A 22,430-nucleotide genomic window follows, 5' to 3' on the forward strand; every position below is an offset into this window, starting at 1 on the left:
CGAAGACTCACACCATCACCAGGAGGGCACTGGCCACCCTGCAAGATGTAGTCAGCCTGGCATTTTCCAGGGCTCTCAGTGCAAACACAGACACATGGCTCTGACATAATGCATGGCACTCACTGCTCCATCCACACCCCCCACATCATGTACTACTCACCCCCACACACACTCCAGGCCCTTTTTTCTCTTGTACCCCTTCATTCCCAAAGTAATGTTTAGACCTGAGCTTCCTTGAATGGCCTCGGTGCGGGAGTCTTCACTTCCAGACTCCCAGTAGGCACACATTCCCTCTGGCCCTGAGTTCCAGTCACTTCCAAGACGGGGCCTTGTCCTTCCATTCAGAACCCCTTCTCCATGCAGTCTGTGGCTGATTAGTACTTAGGAGCTGGGGAACTGATGGTTTAGGTCACTATTTTGTCCCGTTGTCCTGAGCCTACTAGGGAAACCTGGACATGGGCATACAAGAATTCTGAATAACTGGCCATAAGCATGTGATCATCTCCTTATGGGTAAGTTGTAGGTGAACCTGAATTGATACATGTCAATGACCAAACTGCAGCAGACCGTGTGCATTCCTGCCAGCCTGTTCAGATCTATTCTCATGCCTCAACTTTACAATTTCAATGTGATGAACTGAAGCTCAAGAGTATTAGTTAGGTACAGGGGTCAGTTGGATGTAACAGAAAGTCTAAATCAGGTGCAAGTTTACTGTCCTAATTCTTAAGGAGTGTGTCTTCAAAAGCAAGGGCCGTTTCTGGCCAGGAACCCAGCTCTGCTCTTGTCAGCCTCCAGTATTCCATGCAGCTGGGGAAAGGAGTACTTAAGAAAATGACAAGGGCCATGCAGCACTCAGTTGAGACTTCCCCTTTTGTGGGTCCTTGTTTTCTTGCCTGTGTAAAATGAGAAAAGTAAGCTATGGAGTCTTCAATACTGCTCGGCTGATTGCGACAGCAGTACATGTGTGCTACCACCCCCTTCCTCTTAAGTGACAGCACAGTTTTGATATCTAACCCCCTCAGTGATTGCAGTGGTTAATATAGTATAGACTTGTTAAATGGCTTTCAAGACCCTCTACAGACTATGAGCCCATCTCTTCCACCTTATTCCTCCTTAAAAGCCACACTTAAGGAGGCATAATGAACATTTGGGAGCAAAAAAGTGACTTAAGGCCAGGTGTAGTGTACACACCTCTAATGCCAACACGTAGGAGCTAGAGGCAGGTAAATTTGAGTTGAAGGCCAGCTTGGTCTATATAAGGCAGGACTACACAGAGAGATTACAGATTAACTTGAAGATAATAAACAAATTACCAGGTGAATTAGATCACCTTGGAAATGGGGACAGGTACACTGGCTGGCTTAACAATGATTACTGGATTCCTGTAACAGGTAGAGAGGGGTTACTCAAAGCAGAGCCAGAAAATATCCATCATATTAAATGACAAGAGACACTGTAGTTAATAATTTTGAGAAAAAATAAACATTTTTTTTAAAACTACAGATCAGTAATCCCGGCCCTTTGAGTCTCAGGCAGGACTGAGAATCTGTGAGAGTGAAGCCAGGCTAGGGCAATATAGCAATTTTATTCTCAAGAAAAAGGAAAAACAAGGTTTATGTTTATTGAGACAGAGTCTCGGTCTGTAGCCCAAGATCTAAATGCCTCAACCGCTTGAGTGCTGAGATTACGGGTGTAGGCCATCATATGCTGCAGAAACATCTTTTATATTTATATATTTTGTGTATGTGAATGCAGAAGATAACCTGCAGAAGACAGTCTTTCCTTCTACTATGTGGGCACCAGGGATTCATAAACCAAGACTGGTGCTTACCTCTGAGCATCCTGCTAGCCCCAAACTAGAGTTTTAAAGTTGTACTTAGTTTTTTCCTTCTTTGGACAACCCCCAAATCATAACAAAAAAATTTGTATTCAGACTCTAGCAAAACAGCATACAAAAAGATAATAACAGCCTAAAAACATCACTTTACTTAAGGTTTGGGGGGGGGTTGTTTTTTGTTTTTGTTTTTTTGGTTTAAGGTTTGATTTGGTGCAGTACTGTGAGCTGAAACTGAGGCCCAGAGCACACTTAGTACTTGCTGTACAACCAGCACTGTAAAGGGTCTTTTAATTTTTAAAAGCAGAACACTCCCTTTGGGATATTGATGTAAGCCCTTGTGATAATACAGGCTGCATGTACATATTCGCAGCAGTCATCACATACAAAGTGAACTAAAATTACTTAACCTTCTACAAACAAAATCAAGGATTCACAAACTATGGCATTTTATTTCAGAGCTTTTGCTTACATTTGTACAATATATTACATAATTCATCATGTTTGCAGATCCTAATATATACTTTATAGTTTTATTCTATAAGTTTTTTCTTCAACATTTTGCTGTCAACAAATCTTTACAGTCTGTACAAATCTGAGTAATTTGAAACCATTTTTCAACAAAATTAGTTACTGTAAGCACACATTACAAGACTGAAAATGCTTTTCTTAGAAAGGTTCAATGTAAAGGATTAAGGAATCTGACACGTTAGCATCTACAACAAAACGCTTCGAGATTCTCACATGTATTGCCAGAAAACAAATAAAACATGCCAGCCTCATTCAAAAAAAAGCACACAGAACCACAATTAAAACAGTAAAACAGTCTGTACAGTGAAGTACTGTGTATTAACAGCGCCCGGTTTTAAATAGCTTCAATGAACACATCCGCAATATACAAATGTATTACAAAGGTGGGGAATTAAATACAAGTGCCAAACAGAGATTGGAATCATACAACATAAAGTCAATACAAGTGAAAACAGCTTGGCGTTCGTTCATTTTGCAGTTTATACAAGGCATTTAATTGTATAGGCCTACTATCCAATTAGCTACTTATACGTAAAATAACAAGCATCTCTGTGAGGCAGGTCATATAAACAACCTTGAACCATTCGAACAGTTTGATCCTGAAGTCTTTTTGTTGTAAGCTCATAATAAAATAAGCAATACAAATGAATTATCTGTATTTAAGGGAAAAGAAACATTTACAAGAAAACACAAAAATATAACTGTTATAATTCATTATGAATAAATATACACTTTGAACTGGCTAAGTACAATCTTTACACATTGTTTAAGATTTAATACAGTTTATTAGCCATTTTCTTTTTTCACACAATGTATTATATCAAAATTAAAAAAAAATACTGATTTATAGAAAAATGGCAAAGTACAGTAGTCCCATTTCAATTTGAAGGGGTGTGAAAAGCCACCACAGACCTTTTAGCCTAATTCAAACCTGTAAACATGTTCAGTCATTTTTAAAGAGAATCTTTAATATTTGGTTACCAGGATGATGTCTAATAAGATCCTGTTAACTAACTGCAGGTTTTGAATTTATTACATGTGCTTGACTTATACAATTAAAGTCACCCTAAGGTGACTTGCTTTAAAAAACAATTAGCTTGTACAAATGAAAATAGGTTCATATTTTTAATAAATGAATGGAAAAATATCAAATGTTCCAGCTTTAACAAAATACAAGGGAATACATATACAGTAAGTCATCTCACATGTTCTGGCCCACCTTTTCTCTGCCTACTGTGTCATCTTTACAGGCAGTGAAAAGCCTCCTCTGCCACAGTGGAAGGCCTTCAAGTTACCAGACACGCAATTCCCAGACAAGTTGGAAACAATTATTGCTTGAGGAAAAGCAGTTCGTTGTACTTTTTCTTCATAAAAAAAGTGCACTTAAGTGCCAAGTCAGCTTGTCAAGAAATAATTTTTAAATATAAAATAGTGCTTGTCTGATTTTGTGTGTTTGTGTGCCACTGTGCAGTATAAAAAAAGATGTGGCTCTCAACAGCCATTAAGTGCAAAGTGCTCTAGCAAGTCCTGCTGTCACCTGCACTCAACTGACATTCCATTCTGTGATGCACTGGACATTGATGGTTCAGCTAGTGTCAACATAACAGCAGCTGTTATGGAGCTGGATGAGGGAGAAGAGGAGGAGGAAGATGTAGCAGCACCTGAGGAAAAGGAAGAACACATGTGAGACTACAAAGCAGGCTACACTGGGAAGAAGCAAAAGCTCATCTTCAGCCTAAACTTCTCTTGTGTTCTCCAAAATCATCGTATAGGAGCCATCCTTACTCAAAGTACCACAGTATAAAGAAAGGAAAAGCCAGTGCATCTCAAGCAGCAGTGGTAGAGCTCAGTGGCAATGTGCATGCCTGGATTACAAGGCCATTGGTTCTATCCCTAGCCCTGCCAAAGAAAAAAGAAAGCAAGGTGGAGAGGGAAGAGGGAGGAAAGGAATGATGTATCCACACTGTAGAGCACATAATTAAAGGAAAACTTTGTTCACTAAATACTCACACAGTTTTGAATGAAAAATGGGAAAAATGTCTGACATTTCTGCTACTTTTCTAACACTACATTTCTGTACCACTGTTCCAATAAACTCAGAGATGGCTTGGCAGGTGTAGCCTAACAACTCCCAGACGCTACAAGGTAGAAGGGAAGAAAGGACTCCATATATGCACACTGCACTCCCACAATAAATGATTTTGTTTCCAACTTTAAAAAGAATGGGTGCACTATTTCCCTCAGTTCATATTACACTGTTTTTCCTCCAGGGAATTCTTTCATTATTATCAATACAGGAAATACATGGAATGGTTTAAAAGAATATCTACATACACAAATAAGAAGGAAATAAACATCCAGTGAGACAACTCTACAGATAAAGGCATCTGTCACCAAGCCTGGACAATCTGAATTTATCTCTGGGACTCATAAAGTGGAAGGAAAGAACTGACTTCCAAAAGTTGTCCTCTGACCTCTAGATGTACACTGCGGTACACTTGCACATATGTATATGTGCGTGCGTGCGTGCGTGCGTGCGTGTGTGTGCGTGTGTGTGTGTGTGTGTGTGTGTGTGTGTGTGTGTGTAAAAGCAAGTTTTTGTTCCATACATGGAAGTAAGTTGGAGAAGCAAATTTGATACGTAGAACTCTCCTACTTGCCCAAATGCTCCCTCTACTGTTCCTAGTTGTCTATATTGTTTAAAACTTTAGATGAAAGTAGTACTGCAAGGCCTAATCTTTTATAAAGATAACTGCAATGGAACATAACCATACACACCTACTTCTGCATTTCAGAGCCTCTGGACCACCAGAGCCAGTTTCTAGAGAGACTATAGTGGTCCTCAAACAGCCACTATCTCTGTAGAAACAACATATGTAACTAATGCTCTAAAAGAATTTCATCTCTAGAATCTCAAAATGGGAATTTATATTTCCTAAATATATCAGCACTTACTAAAACACAGGTAGAAGTCAAGGAAGTAGCCCAGTCACTGAAATGACTACAGAGACCCAGTTCCATCTCTAGAACCTATGTAAAAAAGCAGGGTCTGGTGGTCAGGCAGCTTAGCCTATGAACAAGGCCCAGGCAAATGGGAGATGCTGTCTTAAAAATAAGGTATCTGAGGTTGTCCTGTGGCCTCCACACACATGCAAACACACCACAAAGGTGGAAGGAAAGAGTAAACATAGTACAGTGTCATACAGTGTACACTCTCTTGCTTTGACTTTGGTTTAGGCTATGAGACAGGGTCTCACTATATAGTCCTGACTAACCTTGACTTTACTATGTAGAGCAATCTGATCTTGAACTTGTGCAAACACTGTCCTAACCCTGCTTCTCATGTTCGAGGGCTGCAATGTGTGCAAACACCACAGTGCAGGATCATGCTCCAGCCGTATCAGCTCTATTACCTTTTCTTTTCAAAGTTAAATAGTATTACACTATACTTATGAATGAGAACTTCTTTAATTTCTAAGCTTTTGTTGTTAACAACAATGTAATACTTTGCACATTAGAAATATAATTTTATTTAAGACAGAGTCTTAAGCAATACAGGCTAGCCCCAAACACAGCATTTAGCCAAAGATGGCATTTCTGCTTTTATTTTACCTTCCAAGTGTTGAAATTACAAGTGTGTGCCACCACACCTAGCTATAAATAAAAAAAAATTTAACGTCTGCTTTATTTTCATCGGCTTGAATATGCAATTTCATATTTTCCATCAGCAATGTTGCTAATTCAACATTAATTGATTCGCATCTTGATTGCATACAGCTTCAAGCCACCCTAAGCTACTATCTGAACTAAACTGATGGAACAGGCTTCCCTTACTCCCTGCTTCCATTGCTGCTCCTAGGCTCTACTTTCCACATAGCATGTCATTTCCCTGTCTAAACATTTCTGACAGCTCTCGATTCTCCTCAGAATAAAACTGCAACCCCACACTCTATCCTACACAGCCTCACATGTGCTGCCCTCTGCTTACCTGACTCAAATCTCTACTACTTTCACTCCACAATGGTTTTCATTCTGGTATGGACAAGAACCAAATATACTCTCACCCCAGAGCAGTGGTTCCTAATGTGGGGTCATTCTACCACTCCTTCATGCTATGCATACCTGACAGTGTCTAGAAGCATTAACATGCTGTGCCACTGGCCACTGGAGATGCTGCTACATAGAGGATGGCTATAGGAAAAATGATCAAGCTCAAAATGTCAACAGTATCACATTTAAGCAATCCTGTCTCAAGGACATCTGCCAAGGACTTCTGGTGTGAACTGAGTTCTGAACAACCCAAACTCCATGTTGTAGCCAAACCTGCCAATTGTAAGTAATTAAAAGTCCTAACTATAGGGCACTAATACAATCCAATGGATATCCCTATAAAAGAAGACTCAGAGATCTCTCTACATCCCCGTGGATGTTTACATGCCACAAGAATGTGGCAACAACAGCCCATACACAAACAAGGTGTTGACTTTGAACTTTAAACTTCTAGTACTGTGAAAAAATAAGTTTCTACTGTTTAGGTTAACTTCCCTGACATGGAATTTCACTATTACAGACAAGCAAGAGTTTGACATCTCACATTATTTCTTTTCATTTAGGTGTCAAAAGAAATGTATCCTAAAGTAACCCAAATAGCAGGAGAAAAAAAGAGAAAGTTATACTGTTGGAAGAAATATCAACTATTACTACTATAGAAAACAACACGGAGGTCCCTCAAAAATTATAAGCAAAACTATCACATTATGTAGAAAGTGTCTACAGTGTCTACAGTGTCTAGGAAATTATAGGTCATGATACAACATCAGGAACAGATGGGAGCAATTATCTTTTAGCAGTCAACAATATTGTTCTATATAATTCAGAATACCTACGAGATGGGACTTTGAATGTTGTTATAACAAAGAGAAGATAGACAACCTAAAAATCCTGAAGTAATCACTCCACAAGTGTGGATGTACTGAAATACCATACTGTGCCCATTAGATGTGCAATTATCTGTTGACATATTCTTTAAAACAAAGTAATTACAATAATACCAGACACAGACACAAAGGAAATGCAAAATACAGGATTCATTGAATGAGCATGCACAAATCAATAGACCTTATGATCTATGCATTATGCCAAACTTCTTTTTTGACAAACACTCTTGCTATGTAGCCCAGGCTGACCTGGCCTTCCACTCTTGCTATCCCTGCCTTCTTAATGCTAGGTCTATAGCCATTTGACACTCAGTGAAGATCCTAACATCCCTATTTTCCTTTATACCGAGGGTATACACTTTGTGAGTGGGCACTGTGATGCCATAACAGATGAGGCTGACAGAGTAAAGAATTTGCCTACAGAAACAACAGACATAGTCCTTACTCAAAAGCAGTGTAATAAACTGACTTATGTTTAAGGAAAAAGTACTTACTTTCTCTCTCTTTCTTCTTCAAACGTTTTCTCCTCCTATCAATGGAAGCTACTTCAGATTTTAATGACAGATAATGCTTTCTGATTTCTTGCAATTTTTCTTGAAGAATTGAGATACGTTCAGCACTTGTCATATTTTCCAGGTCCGCTGTCAATTTAAAAGCTTCATTAATATGATTTTGGGAATATAAGTTAATAAAAATGAGAAAAAGCCAATATAGCTTTAGAATAAGGTCTAAGACAGATAAACTACAAGAAACAATTTTCCAGGTGTGTTGGTGCACACCTGTTATACCAGCTAAATCACAGAAAAAAATCAAAGACATTAAAATATTTGACTTCTCAATTCCTCTATTCCCTGCCCTTTGACTATAATAACCAGACACAAATGAAATGCACAGCATAGGATTTGTTGAATGGACACATAAAAACCAAAGACCTTATAATCTATGCATTATGCTAAAATTCTTCTTTTGGGCAAACAGGGTCTTGTTATGCAGTGGTGTCTCCGTCTTCTGAATGCTAAGATTACAGCCACTATCCCAAGCTCTGCTCAGTTTTCTAGTCATACACAACACCGTCATAGTGTAGGAGTTTAAAACTACCAATGGAGCCTGGTTATACCTGGTGTGGGCCATGGTGGAACACACCTTTAATTCCAACACTTGAAGGCAGAGGAAGAAGGATGTCTATGAGTTCCAGGTCAGCCTGGCCTACACAGTCAGTTCCAGACCAACAAGGCTACAAAACTAGACTGTGTCTTAAAAAAGAAAAAGAGAAAAAAAGAAAAAAACCCACCAACCCAGTTATGGTTGCAAGCTTGAGATTCCAGCCCTCAGGCAACTAAGGCAGGGATCGTCTTGAGTTTGAAGGCAACCTTATCTACAAACTGAGTACCAGCCAGACAGGCTATATAGCAAGATCTTGTCTCAAAAAGGAAAAGTATATTTACAAATAAGATGCAAAGACACCACAAGGTTAAAATTGTATTTTGGAAGGGAAGGAAGAGAGAGTTTTATTTTGTAATCCAAGGTAGTCTCAAACTCTTAATCCTCCAGTCTCAGAGTCCTGAGCTCTGAGAGTACAGGTGGGTGCCCCCATGCCTAGCTCTGATACTAATGTTTTCTTTAAAACACAAAGTAAGAAAGGGATTTATTTTTATTATTTTTGATTGTGTATGTGTGGTCTATGTTCCCGAGTTCAAGTGCCCATGAGGACCACAGTATCAGATCCCCTGAGTTACAGCTGTGAGACACCTGACACGGGTGCTGGGAACTGAACTGCCCTCCTCTGGAAGAAGACAACCTTAACCGTAAGTCATTCCTCCAGCACCCTGTACCGTCTCTAAGCAGATTCTCAACCTTACACAGGTGCTTGTCAGCACCTGTCTTAATATTTTCTGCTGACGAGCACCTGTTTTAATATTTTCTTTTAGCAATTTGTTCATTCTAATCAGGATCCTAGTAAGGTCTATACTATGCCATTGTCAGGTCTCTCAGGCTCAGTGTAGTTTCTTTTTTCAAGTCCTGGCATCAGGAGAAACTAAGACAAAATTCCTGTATCCTAAACCACATGTCACTTACACATCTGAAAACTCCACTTGTAAACCTTGGGAAGCCGGTTACTGGGCTCCTTGAGATCAAGATCTTTGTCCCCATTCTTGCCACATTTTCCTGGAGACTGGATCCTTGCAGGAGACTTGCTATTGTGGGTCTTCATTCCAGTGGGGACTGACTTGATTGCCTGAGTCTTAGTCACACTTTCACCAGCTGAAAGTTCTTCACTGTCACTACTGTTTGCTGAAAGAGAAAGAAACCATCAATAAACAAAAGTTGGTCAAACTATCATCAACTTAGGAGGTAACTCTAAATATACCACTTGAATTTTCCACTACAGTAAACAATCTACCCATAAAACCTAGAAAATCAGTGTTGAAGATTTAGTTCAGTTGTGCAATGCTTGCCTAGCAAGCCCAAGTTCCTGGGTTCAGGCCCCAGCACTGGAAATATAAAACCTAGAAAAACCACATGCATATGCAGACGTATCTCATCCAAGGGATCCAAATGCCAAAGTCTTCCCACTTATATTGCCAACAGGTCCGAACTCGTTGATCTGACCTCCATTCTGCTAGCTTTACTATGAAACACAGTGAACCAGTATCCAATGCACCCACATATCAATACCACAGATGCTCCACTCAGTCACAGGCTCTTCCCTAGCTAAAGAGCTTTTTACTCTGTCGGAATAAAGGATTCCTTGTAGGAACTTCTTCATTCTATTACACAGCAACTCTAATACACAGCAACATGCACCAATTCCACTGCCACAGAAGTACATATCACCATCACTGATATAGGTAATAAATTCCTCACCCAATAGCTTGTTTCCTAAAAGTCATCGCCATGCTATCTGTGATCAACATACTCAAGTTTATCAAGAATTTATTAATTAAGCTTCAGTCCTAGAATGGATGAACATATCCCTGACCACTTGCCTTGTGACAGGAATAGGGTTTGTTTAGTTGTACATGTCCTCTTTCTGAATTCTAAGTACAATGATAGATTCTGTTGCAGAGATTATACTAAGAATGGTCAGAGAATGGTTAATGATCTGATTTACAAGGATGGAAGCTAGATAATCAAAGTGGGATACTACCATGAACTCCTCTAGACAAACTTATTTATTGACTCTTTGAAGATGAGCCTTTCTGGAAGTGACAATAAAATGGTGACATCTTAAAGGCAAAAGCATTACAGTGTAAGAAAAACTTATTTTAACTATTCTATTATTTATACCAAGTAATCTAGAACCAATTTGGTATACATTGATGAAATTATCCTTTAGCAGTGCCCAAGTAGGGGCTTTGAAAGTATCAAAAGTGATCAAAACTATAAAGGTGCACCTCCTCCCCTGAGAGTAAACAACATCTTCCTCTCCTAAGCACACAGCTTAATGAATCCTTCCCTAGTCCCCACTGCCGCTCTGAAACCATAGCAACTCCTAACTAAGCCACCCAAGGCTTGGCCCCTTTATGTGCTGTGGCCTGCCTCAGCCTGCCTGACACGGCCTTGCTGAGCACAGCCACCCGGGGCCCCGAAGGATGCCATATTCACCGCCTGGAAGTCATATGGGCTCAGCAGAAGCTCGGGGAGCTGACCGCGTAACCCTTTTCTGCACTGCAGTGCAGCCAAGGCCGCTGCTAGCAAAGGTCAGGCAGTGGAGGTGGCAGGAGTCTCGGAAGAGCAGCAGGGGTCAGTGTGGGGCACCTGAAAAAAAATTCTTTACATATTTTCCACTTCTTATTTTGTTTACAAAAAAATAATAAATAAATAAATAAATAATAATCAATCAAATGCACAGCTCTCAGAAGAAGCAAAGCATTATAGTCTCTGCAGGCCAATGACAAGTCCCTGCCAGTCTTAGACAGGTGATTGCTCTCAAGTAATATGGTTTGGAGACAGAAAATAATTTCACAGACTAGAACTGTGCCTATGACACTATCTTTGCCTGCTGTTCTAAAGAATTATGAAGCAATCCACTTCATTATAACAAAAATATACATAATACATGTAGACACTGTAAACATGAAGGTAACTGGGTCACGATATCTACATGATCACTCACCAGCAACCAATACCAATAGTACAGATTTGCTCAATCCTAGACTTTATCCATGATCAGAAAACTCCTGGGTAACTTTTAGCTGTTTGTTGTTTGTGGCAGGGTCACATACAGTCCAGGCTGACTTTAAATTGGCTATGTAGCCCAGAAAGATCATGAATTCCTGATTCTTCTGCCTCTACCTCCCAAACAATGGCATTATAGGCGTGCACCAACTGTCCAGCCTGTGTGATTTTTTTAAAGTTATGAGAAAAAAATATGTAGAATTATCCCATAACCAAATAACCTTTGGGGTAAGGTCAACTATTATTTTTGGATCTTGAAGCTTCAAAGTAAATTTTATACTTACTGCCTTTTCCCTTCTTTTTGTTGTTCACCACGGTGGCTTTATGGCTTCTCTTCTGCTTTTTTGATGAACTTCCTACTCCCTGAGTATCTTTTACTCTTTTCTGACCTGTACAGGCTGTAATGAGAAACACAAAATAGAATCTCACTTTTATTTTGATAGGGCTGAAAATTGAGCCTGGGGCTTCACAGATGCTTGGCAAATGCTCTACCACTGAGCTACACATCCAGTCCAGTAATACAAAACAGAGTAAGACATTTCCTAGTTGACTACTTAACTAAAAGCAAGGTATCCTCAAACTGTACATTTCTATGAGATTTATATAATTATCATCAGTTATTTCCCAACTTTTAACTGTCATTAATGACAGCTAGCCCTTAAAAATTAAGAGCTTCATTCTTCTTAGAAAAATTACAATTGAAAATGTTGTCGGCATAGTACTGCATTTTATGGGTCTAGTAACTCAAAAATAGGACTGTGCTGTAACTTGTTAAACTCCAATAAAGCTAAGTACTAATGCTCGGTTACAAGGCGAAATGTTAACAAAGTAATGTGATTTCGAACGATACAATATGGGCAAGTAAGACAGGAAGTCATACAGCTTAGACTGTCTCTAACCTCCATGTAGCTGACCAATATGTTCAACTCCTGATTTGTGTTTCCACCTCCCCAGTGCTGCAATTACAGGTCTAAAATAATGGTGCTTTACAATGTATTAGCTGACACATTTTTGACAGAAAATTCATAACTGTTTTATGTGAATTTACTTTTAAGACACTGGCTAATTAACATTCAAACAACTTACAAACTCAGCAACATGGTCTAAAAAATATTTTGGTGTGAAATGACCTACAATGAGTAATATAAACCAACATCATATCACCCTTTCTTAAACTTGCTCAAGTGTTGATTTTCAATGAGAAATTCCCTGATGCTACAAGTTCATGAATTCATTACTACTTTAAACTGTGGCATTTCTATATACTACTTGTGCTGTCTTTAGCCCTTGTTATGCTTCTGTATCTTTTAAATTATACATACTCTCTTAGACTACTAAAAATAAGCTTTAAAAAAAAGAGACCAAAGAGATATATCCGCTTGCTTCCAATTACTAATAACAAATCATATAAAAGCACATCAGGCGTGACACCAAAACGTTTCTTGCTGCGCCTGTTATCCATGGTGAAATTAATCTACAGTTTGCATATCATGGTTTTCTTGGCTGAAAAATATAATAGGCTGTACACTGTATGAAATCTGTATTTTTTTTTACTAAATAAATTAATAAAAATGAGGTCATATGGTAGATGTCTAAAAGTTTATTGAGGCATAAATTTTTAAAAATTCAATAGTCCTTGATTTGATAAAGCAGGTGGCCTCAAGTTCCATACCTTAAAAAAATATTTATTTTTAATTATATATGTGGATATTAGCTTGGGTAGGGAGGACAGAAGATGTTGTTGAATCCCCTGGAACTGGAGTTACAGAATGTTGTGAACCACTTGATGTGGGTGCTGGGAACTGAACTCTGGTCCTCTGCAAAAGTGGTATGCACTCTTAATCACTAAGCCATTACTCCAGCCACAGCACTTTAAAAAGAAAATTTCACATGTGTATGAATAAGAGGACAACATTTGTGAGTCATCAGGCTTTGTGACACGTGCCTTTACCCAAGGAACCATCTTTTCAGCCCAAATCCCACAGTTTTAATTTAACCAAGATTAATAGTAAAAAAAGCGCAGCACTGACTGAGCCTCAGTAGAGAAGATAACAAAACTCTTTCTGGATAACTTTAATTTTTCTTAATTGTTGAGGTCAAAGAAGATAATATCTCTCATGAGCTGGAATTTAATACAACACTGTTGAAGGCCCAACTTACACTCTTTTCCTTTGAAGTTGCCTTTTTCATGACTATGTAATGTAACTCCATGACATAGCATGATACATGGATACAGTCCCAGTAACAGCTGCACCTGTACATTCACAACTTCTGTTTTCACTAAAGACTTACTGAGTATCCTTTATTTCTTTCAGAAAGGGGAATCTTCCTATGCAGCACCCCTGGGCAGGAACTCATTTTGTAGCCAAGACTGGCCTTGAACTCTGAAGCCCCCTCCTTCCACCTCCCAAGTGCTGGGATTACAGCATGCATAGGTTACTCCATCTCTCTTTATCGTCGACTAAGACTCTTACTATTTGTGCTATCCTTTGATACTCAAAACACAAACCCTCCAATGCTCTTTACAGTGGATGCGCATGTTTCAAAACCAAATGCAATCGGTGCAGCTTAGAGTGCACCGATTTAAAACACCTGATTAAAGTGGTTTATAAAGAAAAATGATGGCAGAATACAACTATGATATCCTTAGAAGACACTAATATGTTCACAAAGTACTAATTTGATTCTCCACTTTGAAAAACTACACGGAAAAATCAAGAATATTACTGTAGAATATCATTAACACACATATTGGTCCTTCAATTTGGAATCTATACATCTAATAGAGCATCAATTCCTTTACAAACTCACACAAATAAGCCAGGCTTGTAAATCAAGCTTAACTCTGCTGTCTGAGGGAAGCAGTTCCTGGACAGTTGGTTGCTCCAAACTCCTATTTACAATATTTGGTTAAGGGTGGAGGGAGTCTCACAACAAATCAAAATGTTTGTGAGTGACTGCACATTTCAACTCAAGCACAGTGCTACAGAAATACAGTTAAGTGGCTCATATGATAACAGTCAACCAATGGAATGAATTTCATCAGTTCTAAGCCCAGGACCTAGATGCAAGTTGTAGCATGTGGTCTAAAATCCACTTGAATGGTCATAGACAGTACTAGAAAAAGACATTAAAGGCTCTCAAATCCATCTCATTATCATTATTTAAATTATCTTCCTGCTGTCCATTTCCATTGTGACCATACAAGCACACTGCTCAACCACATCACATTAAAAGACACAGTGAAACTATCAAGGCATTGAGAGAGGAAATCCTATAAATAGCCACCATGTTCTTTTCCACCTCACCTTTTTCTGGGTGTTCTGGTTCTGGCTGATTGCTACTGCTGGAGCTCACACTTGCATCGAAGCCTGCTGGTGAGCTATTCCCCTCTGACTGGAGGTCCTGGAGCTCCCCCACAACACTGTCCACCTCAATTGTGCTGTCAGTTTCACTCTTGATACTTCGAACCTCTTCCTGGTTTGGAGGCAGGGGCACTGACACTGTGACAGAAGACTGCTGTTGACTAGTTTCTGTTACAGTGACTGAAGAAGGCGACTCCGGTGTGGTAGGTGGGGTATTGAGCACTGAATTACTGCCACTGCTAGGAAACTCTGTTTTTCTGTCACTAACTTCTAGAGGTTTTTCTTCAACTGGCTTATTGTCAACACTGGCAGGCAGTGGCTTCTCTAGCTCCATAATGGGTGAACAACTCTCTTCTTCTGTCACAGTCTGCAGTGACTCCTCTACTGTCCCCTCGTCTGGGGCAGGATGGGGTGGAGAAGCTGCAGCCTCAGTGTCAGAGTCAGAGAAAAGCTCCTTTAGTGTTTTTTTAGGCCACTGTCCCTGAATACTTGACCAGACATCTTTTCTATCTTTAGCCCTGTTGTTTTGAAGTCTTTCATCAGAGTTATTTAAAAGTTTTATCCTTTTTTCTGCTACTTCTGAAAATCCTGGATAGAAACTAGTTGTCCGCAGAGATTTTCTCTTTTCTTCTAAGCCATTATATTTCTTGGTTGGCGTCATCTTTGCTTTGGATTTTTCTTCTTCATCTTCATCTGAGGAGCTGTTACTACTGTTTTCTGTGCAGAGCGGCTCTTTGCTCTTGGTTCTGTCTTCCTTCTTGCCAGGGGATCCGGTCTGCAAACATTCGTCTGTATTGCAATACCGTCTTTTCCCACGTTTTGTTTGTGGCTTTAAAGCCTTATCTGTTGTGTCCTTTTTAACATCCTTTCTCTTTTTAGTGATTTCATCTTCCTCTTCAAAATCAGTATCTTCTGATATTCCTTCCACATCTTTTCTTAATCTTTCTGGAGATTTTGACACTGTTTTGGCTATTACCAAATCTGTGTGGACTTTGTTTTCTTCTAGCAAAGATGGACTACTCTGTTCCTCTTTTGAAATCAGCTCATTTCTGGTGTGGGCTGAATGTTCCACCATTGATTCATCTTTGCCACTGTTCTCTACGTCCTGAGCACACCTCTCCTCTTCCTGTTCACTGTCTTCAGCCGAACTTTCAGAAGCTAAAAAAAGAAGAGGGGTGGGGTGCAACATGCCTAATAAGACTGTTGTTTATGTCTGCCTCAAACAAGCAAATAAACACAGAAAGAAAAACTTCCATCCTAGGTGCTAAGATTTAAGTATCTTCTTCAAAACTGAAGCTGGAATTTAATTGACACTACAGCAACTGGGAACCTCAGGAGGTTAGCTATCTCATGAGTTACCACCATTGTGATTGCCCTTACCACAGAAAGCCACTCAATGCTCCAACTGCAAGAAATAAAAATTCTTTCCTTTATGAGTTTGACCCAAGCTGTAGTAGCACTGTTAAACCAGTAGAAAACAGAATAACAGTTTTCAAGTGAACAAATTAATATGCAGACATTTTCTCAAGAAATTTAGCCTTTTCCTGTACTTGTCCTTAAAATGCTAGAAAGCACTGTCATTAAATGAGAACATGGAGGGCTACAGAGAAGGCACAGCAATTAAGAGTGTTTGTTGCTCTAGCAAAGGACCAAGGTTCCTAGCACACACATCATAGCTCAACTACCTCTCAACTCCAGTTACAAGGGATCCAACCCGCATTTTAACCTTGGAGGTACCAGGAACATGGTGCACATGCAGGCAAAACACACATACACATAAAATAAATAAATCTTTAAAAGAATGAGAATGATTTTAATGAGAATAACAAGATAAGGAAATCCTCAGTTTAAAAAAACATTCTAAAACCTACACTAGAGTTCGTATAAATCTTTCTGCCTAGTCACTGGGCCGCCTACTCCAGCAAGATAAGCATTCTACATTGCCCTACTTACCATAAGAAGATATTATAATGAAACTTTCTACCCATCTACCTACCTACCATCCATCCATCCATCCATCCATCCACCTAACCATTCACCCACTGATTCTGTATTTTTCCCAGGAAGGTTACAGTGTACCTAGTGTAGAGAAAAGAGACTAGTAGTAACGTTTGTAAAGGAAGTCACACTAAGGTCTATCACTAAACTGCCACTAAACTATCATTAAACTAAATGCACATTCTTTGAAGACCCAGATTAGCCTACATAAGTTTTTTATACTTTCTCTGTCCTGTTTTGACTGTGCAGATGAAACTACAGCTCTCCTTTACACATCTTTTATGTTGCTGCTTCCTAGAGAACTAGCAATACCCAGCAAAAACATCCTGATCAACTTAAGATTGGGTACTGAAGATAAACTATGTAGAGCAGTAGTAGACAGTAGTCTACTACTCCCACTGCATAGATCTCCCTGGTCATCCCTGTGTCTATGGCAGGTGCTCTATCTATGGTAAGCACTAAGGTTTCCAAGAACTCACTTATGACTCAATCATGGATTTAACTCTCAATGAAGCAGGCTCTGAAATCACAATATGACCTAGAAAGTCTACTCAGACAAGTTTCTCTATGTAACCCTGGCTGGCTAGAAACTCATATAGATCAATCTGGCTTTGAACTCTTGAGAAATCTGCCTGCCTTTGCCTCCTAAGTACTAGAATCAACGGTGTGCACTACACTTGGCCCAAATAACATTGAAGACCACCTCTGCCTATGCTTTCTCAAAAACCGAGGCTTACATTAAATGTTTAGCATTATTTTTAAACTAAACAATATCTCTTTTTTAAAGATTTATTTATTTGATTGATTGACTGATTGATTGATTATGTATGCAGCATTCTGTCTCCATGTCAGAAGAGGGTACTAGATCTCATTATAGATGGTTATGAACCACCAAGTAGTTGCTAGAAATAGAACTCAGGACCTCTGGAAGAGCACCCAGCACTCTTAACCTGAGCCATCTCTCCAGCTCCAACAGTATCTTCTTTAGGAGTATATCCATAAAACAATTAAATCCTACTTTAAAAGTAATGATTAACAAAGTTAGGTGAGAACTCCTAATAAGAGGCACATCTAGTTATTTTAACTACTATCTGCATACAATTGAAGTGTCCAATTCTTATTCTTTAAACTATATATTTTTCTATATAGTATTCTACATGTTAGATATATTACAGAACTTTTAAAGCCAACTTTAGAATATTACATAGCAGTAGGCTTATATAATGAATTCAGATACAGTCTTCTGAAATAAGGGGAAAATGTAATTTCTATTATAGTTAAATCAAGTTATGAGCAATTTAAAATATTTTAGGGAAAAGAATTAATTTATTTTGTAAATCAAATCCCTATTCCAATCCATTTTCATGCCAGATTTAATAATCTTACTGCTTTTTAAATAAAATTTATTTTTATTATTCTGGATATATGAATGTTTAGCTTGAATGTATGGGTATATACCAAATGTGTGCTTGGTGCCCATAGAGTTCAGAAGAAAGAGTCAGATGCCCAATCTGGATCTAAATGCTTATGCCCCACCATGTGGGTGTTGGAATTGAACTCAGGTCCCTAAGAGCAGCAAGTGCTCTTAACCACAGAACCACCTCTCCAGTCCAGTTCTCTGCCTTTCTTATTAACCATAACAGATATTAACCATAACCATAGATCAAAATAAGAAGATGTTTTTCACAACATTCAGAACTGCATTATCATCTTAACATATAACACAACCTATGCTTTTATACCACAACAGAAAGGATAGTGTGTGACAAGAAGTAGAGAAACCCAGCACTGTGAGGTGCTAACAATAAACACAGCAAATTTTGGTAAAACAACAACAACAAACAGAAATAACTCCCAATGCCACAGAACTATTTTTATAAAATTCAACTTCAGGGATAAATTTTTAGGGGTGGAAGGAGCAAGAATACATAAGGCTTTTTTTCTTCCCCTGAAACAGACTCTTGACATATAGCTCAACTCTCAATTCTCCGCTTTCAGAGTATTGGAATTGCAGTATTGCAATTTACACAAAAGTTCATTTAAAGATAGAAATTAAAATCAAATACTTGCATGAAACATTTATGTTTACCTTGTAGTCCATTAAGAATGGAAGTAATTTCTATAGATTTAATATGAGCTGTATCAGAGTTTTTGGCATCAGCAAGGTCTAGCTTGGAAACCATCTCAGGAGATGGAGTTGACTGAAATGGTGATTTTGACAAGCGTCGAAGTTTACAGTTCTTAGGAGAGTATTTTTCATCTCTGTCTTTTTCTTTGTCTAGTTTATTCTGGATTAAAAAATAAAAGCATTGGATGTTAGCTATAATCTTATTTTAACATATATAGTATATATAATTATGTATTATAATAAAGTAAAATATAATATATAAAATATGCATTAACTAACATTAATCCTATTTAAAGTATCAGAGAATATTATTAAATATTTAATAGAGAAAAATATCATAAAAAAGAGCTTCAAAATAACCAGATATGACTCTTTTTTAGATTATTCATGAAAACACTGTGAGAGAGAAAACCTGGTTTGTATTTACAATCTACTAGGGATGGAATCTGGCAGGTGATTAAGACTAGAAAATAAGTATTGCTAATAACTGCTACAAATTCTTAGAAATTAAATCATAAATCCAAATTTAATACTTATAAAAGAAGAAACTCAATTTCAACAACGTTATATGAAAGTGAATATTCTCACTGTAAATAACAAACTGGAATGGCCATATTCTGCACTTTGAAATTCATAGGAAGAGTTACTCACATTGATATGCTGAGAAGTGAGCTGAGACAGCCTTCCTACCTCACTCAAAGGCTTATGTTTTCTCAAATTCAATTTACAGATAAGTCAAGGCTACAGTATTTCCTATCAGCAATTTGTTTGTTTGTTTGTTTTGAAATTTAGGTTCTCTAAAGTGTGACTTAGCAACAATTCTGAAGTCCTATTACACAGACAGCCCAAAAACATGAGTGATTATTTTCACAAGTCTCCAAAGGACGGTGTATACCTAATGTCACATAAGATATGTGAGGGAAGAAACATTCCCTTACGTGTAACAGTTAACATTCAGACAGTAGCTGTCCTTCAAATGGGGGTCCTTGGCCCTGAAATTTCTGAGAACTTGCTAGAAAAGCAGCCCCTAGAAAGAAGAATCAAAACGCTAAGGATGGAACCAGGAAGCTTGTTTTAATGTGTTCTCCAAGTGACTGTGGTACATGTTTCAATAGCGAGTTCCAGGGATCTGGCCTAACTTTCAGAACATCCTAAGAAGGCAGGTGAACTAGGACAGCCTGCAATAGCTGTTACTCTCATTTTTTTTTTTAGCACTTTATGACTCGAGGTCAGAAATCACAATCTATCATGCACAGTGAAGGCTGAAACAATTCACTTCAGTCCAAGTCAAATATATTTTTTAGTAGCAGTCAAACAAGTCTCTACAACAATAGTTCTCACGAGAAAACTTAAGAGAAGGCAGGAGGTATGTGCAATACCAAAAAGTAATAAATAAATATATATGTAACCTTTTAGAATCTGCTAATTTCCAATTCACAAGCCTCTTTTCTTATGAGCAAGAATTTTAACTTGCTTAACTCAAGTTAGTACAAAGAAGTGAACAAAAACAGACAGAGACATTTCATGTGTATGATTCAAACACTGTTTCTCCTACTTGTCTACTTAGAAATGCTAAAGCTTGTTTTGTACAAAGACACTGGGTTTTTAACAAACATTTTAACAAATATTCTTCCATTACTAAAAACAATGCTAAAAATAGTGTGGTTTGCATATTTTCCAATAAGATCAACAGTGAGTATGTAAAGAGTTTAAGAAATTCTGAGTTTTAGGTACTAGACTACTGTACTAGAAACAGACTCAATACAGTAATAAAAGCATTCATCATCTAAGACCACAAAGGAGGCCCTAGACAGGCCCATCACAGCTCTTCACTGGAATAAGGAGACTGAGTCTCAGAATTTTTACTAAGCATGTCAAGTAGACACAATAAAAAGCCATTTAAAATGATTTTTAAAAATTTTAAAACCATATTAATGATCTAGTTTATTCAATCATGCATAGTGGTACAATCTTGTACATGAGAGCACAGATCTTATATTAGCTATTGAGTGTATGGTAGAGAGAGTATTGAAAACATTCTGAGACAGTATTTAGTCATATAGATGAAGAGATAGACTCTCCTCTGTCCTCAGACATCTCCTCTTCTCCACCTTAAATCTACTTACATCCCCTACCAAAATGCTTAAGAGACCCTAGCTGGAAACTACAAAAGACAGGAAAAAATTTAAATTGATAAATGCAATTTGGTTGTACGGCTTTATACAAGGTTGAAACTGAAAAGGCCTTAAACATCACTTAGCACTTTCCTAAAAACCTTTCCACAGGTGACAAAAGTAATTAGAGCAAAATCCAATATGTGGTAAAAGTGTTATTTAAAAGAGACGATAATATCAGAATTAGCACATGCCCACACACGTACATTTAATTGCCTTTTACAGGGGTGGAGGGTGAGAAATGTACTTACTTAACAGCTAATGGTGCATAGCAAAATCAAGACTTTACCTTTATTTTCTTCCGATGTTTTATCTTTGGTACATTTTTATCAGCAGGTCTTACTATTTTATCTGCTTTAATCCATTCATCATATCTAAAATTAAGAGAAATGAGCATAAATGAGCTATAAGCCACTGAAAGAACTATACTATAATCAAATAGAAACTCAAATATTGAGTTTTAGCATTTTACAACTTCAAAGGCTCTTAAAGATCTGATAAGTATGCAACCAAGACATCAAAGAAAGTCAAATTGACTGTCCCATGGTCACTATAGCTACTGACTGAACCAAACTCTCATAAATCCTCTAGGTTCACTACTGCTCCACTCAAACCAATCATGCACAATAAATATTGAAAAATTATAATCTTTTCTACACATTAGTTTTGCTCTTAAGCAAAGATAGACATTTTCCCCCTCTAGACCTACTAAGAAAGAATGTTGTAGTTAAGTAACACTCTGATAGAAAAGCCTCCTATTACTATTTAGAGGATGCAAATAACCAGAGGGGAGGGAGCTGTTGTTCATAGAAAAACATTATTCCGCCTCAAGTTTTCTGTGTTCTAAAAAGCTTCTTTCATCTTTTTACAAACATTAAAGGGTAAATAGAGCTATGATGGCTTCATTCAATGTTCAAAGTCTTCAGAATTTTACAAGGTGCAAAATACTGCTATGTAAAAATTTAAAAAATTTTTTTAAAAAAATTAGAAACTAATTCAGTCATTCTCTTTTTCTGTTTTAAAGTTATACTCATAAAAAGAATGACTATTTGTTATTGTTTATTTATATCTGCAGTATTGGAGATTAAAAATTATAACCTTGACTCCAGCCTTTAATAACAAACACAAAAACTGGAAAATAAGGTTTAAAATTAAAAGGCCTTCATTATTACAAGCATTTATAGTAAAGTAACAATGGTCCCAAATCAAAACATAAATTAAAAAGCTGTGATGAATCAGGCCTTGAGAGGTTAACAGAAGAGTTTCAGGAGCTTCAGGCCAGCC

At 37.9% G+C, this 22,430-nt stretch overlaps 1 protein-coding gene across 3 annotated transcripts in view; it reads right to left on the reverse strand.

Annotated features, from left to right (window-relative positions):
* Positions 1-2,266: 2,266 nt before the first annotated feature.
* The window catches only part of Arid4b (AT-rich interaction domain 4B), a 119,500-nt gene continuing 99,336 nt past the window's right edge, over positions 2,267-22,430 (reverse strand). For 2 of the 3 annotated variants that reach the window (XM_028769868.1, XM_028769867.1), the window contains exons 18-24: positions 21,436-21,520; positions 18,934-19,132; positions 14,790-16,004; positions 11,766-11,879; positions 9,379-9,594; positions 7,797-7,943; positions 2,267-4,026 (exon numbers count right to left, since the gene is read on the reverse strand). In XM_028769868.1, the coding sequence (XP_028625701.1) occupies positions 3,899-4,026; positions 7,797-7,943; positions 9,379-9,594; positions 11,766-11,879; positions 14,790-16,004; positions 18,934-19,132; positions 21,436-21,520 (2,104 nt within the window). In that variant the 3' untranslated portion in view covers positions 2,267-3,898. Of the gene's footprint in view, positions 4,027-7,796; positions 7,944-9,378; positions 9,595-10,908; positions 11,062-11,765; positions 11,880-14,789; positions 16,005-18,933; positions 19,133-21,435; positions 21,521-22,430 lie in introns of those variants that run through there. The other variant, XR_003711727.1, reaches the window with a different exon arrangement.

This window comes from Grammomys surdaster, unplaced genomic scaffold, assembly GCF_004785775.1.
Source record: "Grammomys surdaster isolate TR1022 unplaced genomic scaffold, NIH_TR_1.0 194, whole genome shotgun sequence".
Classification (NCBI taxonomy): Eukaryota; Metazoa; Chordata; class Mammalia; order Rodentia; family Muridae; genus Grammomys; species Grammomys surdaster.